At 67.4% G+C, this 708-nt stretch overlaps 1 protein-coding gene across 1 annotated transcript in view; it reads right to left on the bottom strand.

Moving 5' to 3' along the window:
- Positions 1 to 56: 56 nt before the first annotated feature.
- The window catches only part of PTCH2 (patched 2), a gene marked incomplete at its 3' end in the record, with an annotated part of 9,824 nt that continues 9,172 nt past the window's right edge, over positions 57 to 708 (bottom strand). The window contains exon 20 of the mRNA XM_009326626.1: positions 57 to 350. Within this exon, the coding sequence (XP_009324901.1) occupies positions 57 to 350 (294 nt within the window). The remainder of the gene's footprint in view (positions 351 to 708) is intronic.

Below are 708 nucleotides of genomic sequence, written 5' to 3'. Positions count from 1 at the left end.
GCCAGGGTCACAGGAGACCCACGAGCCCCTGTCCCCCGGCTCTGTGACACTCTCACAGGGGATGCCAGGGAGCTGGCGATGCTGCGGCAGGCAGCGACACTCACGGTGATGCGGGGGAAGCTGGGATCCTTGCCGGCCTCCAGCAGGATGTGTGCTGGGGCAGGGGGTACGATGAAGGGTCCCCGGGGGCTGCCTGGCCCCACGCCCTCTGCGTAGTGCTCCGTGTCCGAGGGTTCAGGGAAGGCGGCGGGCCAGGCTGGGGCACGCCGGACATACAGCCCCCCGGGGCCCAGGCATGGGGGCACCGGCTCCAGAGGGGGCAGGCGGGGGCCGTTATCCACTGGGGATGCCTGGGGAAAGAGGGGACGGCATCAGAGGGACTGTGGACATGCAGGGATGGAGGAGCTGGGGGTGGCAGGGAGTATGGAGTGGAGCGAGGATGGGGCGAGGGCTGTGCGGGGTGAGGGAGGTACGAGGTGAGGCAGGGATGGGGTCAAATGGGTCAGGGAGGGATGGGGAGAGTCCAGTGCAGGGTGAGGCAGGAGTGGGGTCGTGCAGGTATGGGGCAAGCTGGATACGGGGCAGAGAAAGGATGGGGTAAAGCAGGGATGGTACAGGGTGAGGGATGGGCTGAGGCGAGCATGGGGTAAGGTTGGGACTGGGCAAGGCAAGGACGGGTATAGGGTGAAGGGGGGGACAGGGTGAAGG

Source organism: Pygoscelis adeliae, unplaced genomic scaffold (assembly GCF_000699105.1).
Source record: "Pygoscelis adeliae isolate BGI_AS28 unplaced genomic scaffold, ASM69910v1 Scaffold306, whole genome shotgun sequence".
Lineage (NCBI taxonomy): Eukaryota > Metazoa > Chordata > Aves > Sphenisciformes > Spheniscidae > Pygoscelis > Pygoscelis adeliae.
Note: the sequence above shows the minus strand (reverse complement) of the source record. Positions and strands in the feature narration are given on the sequence as shown.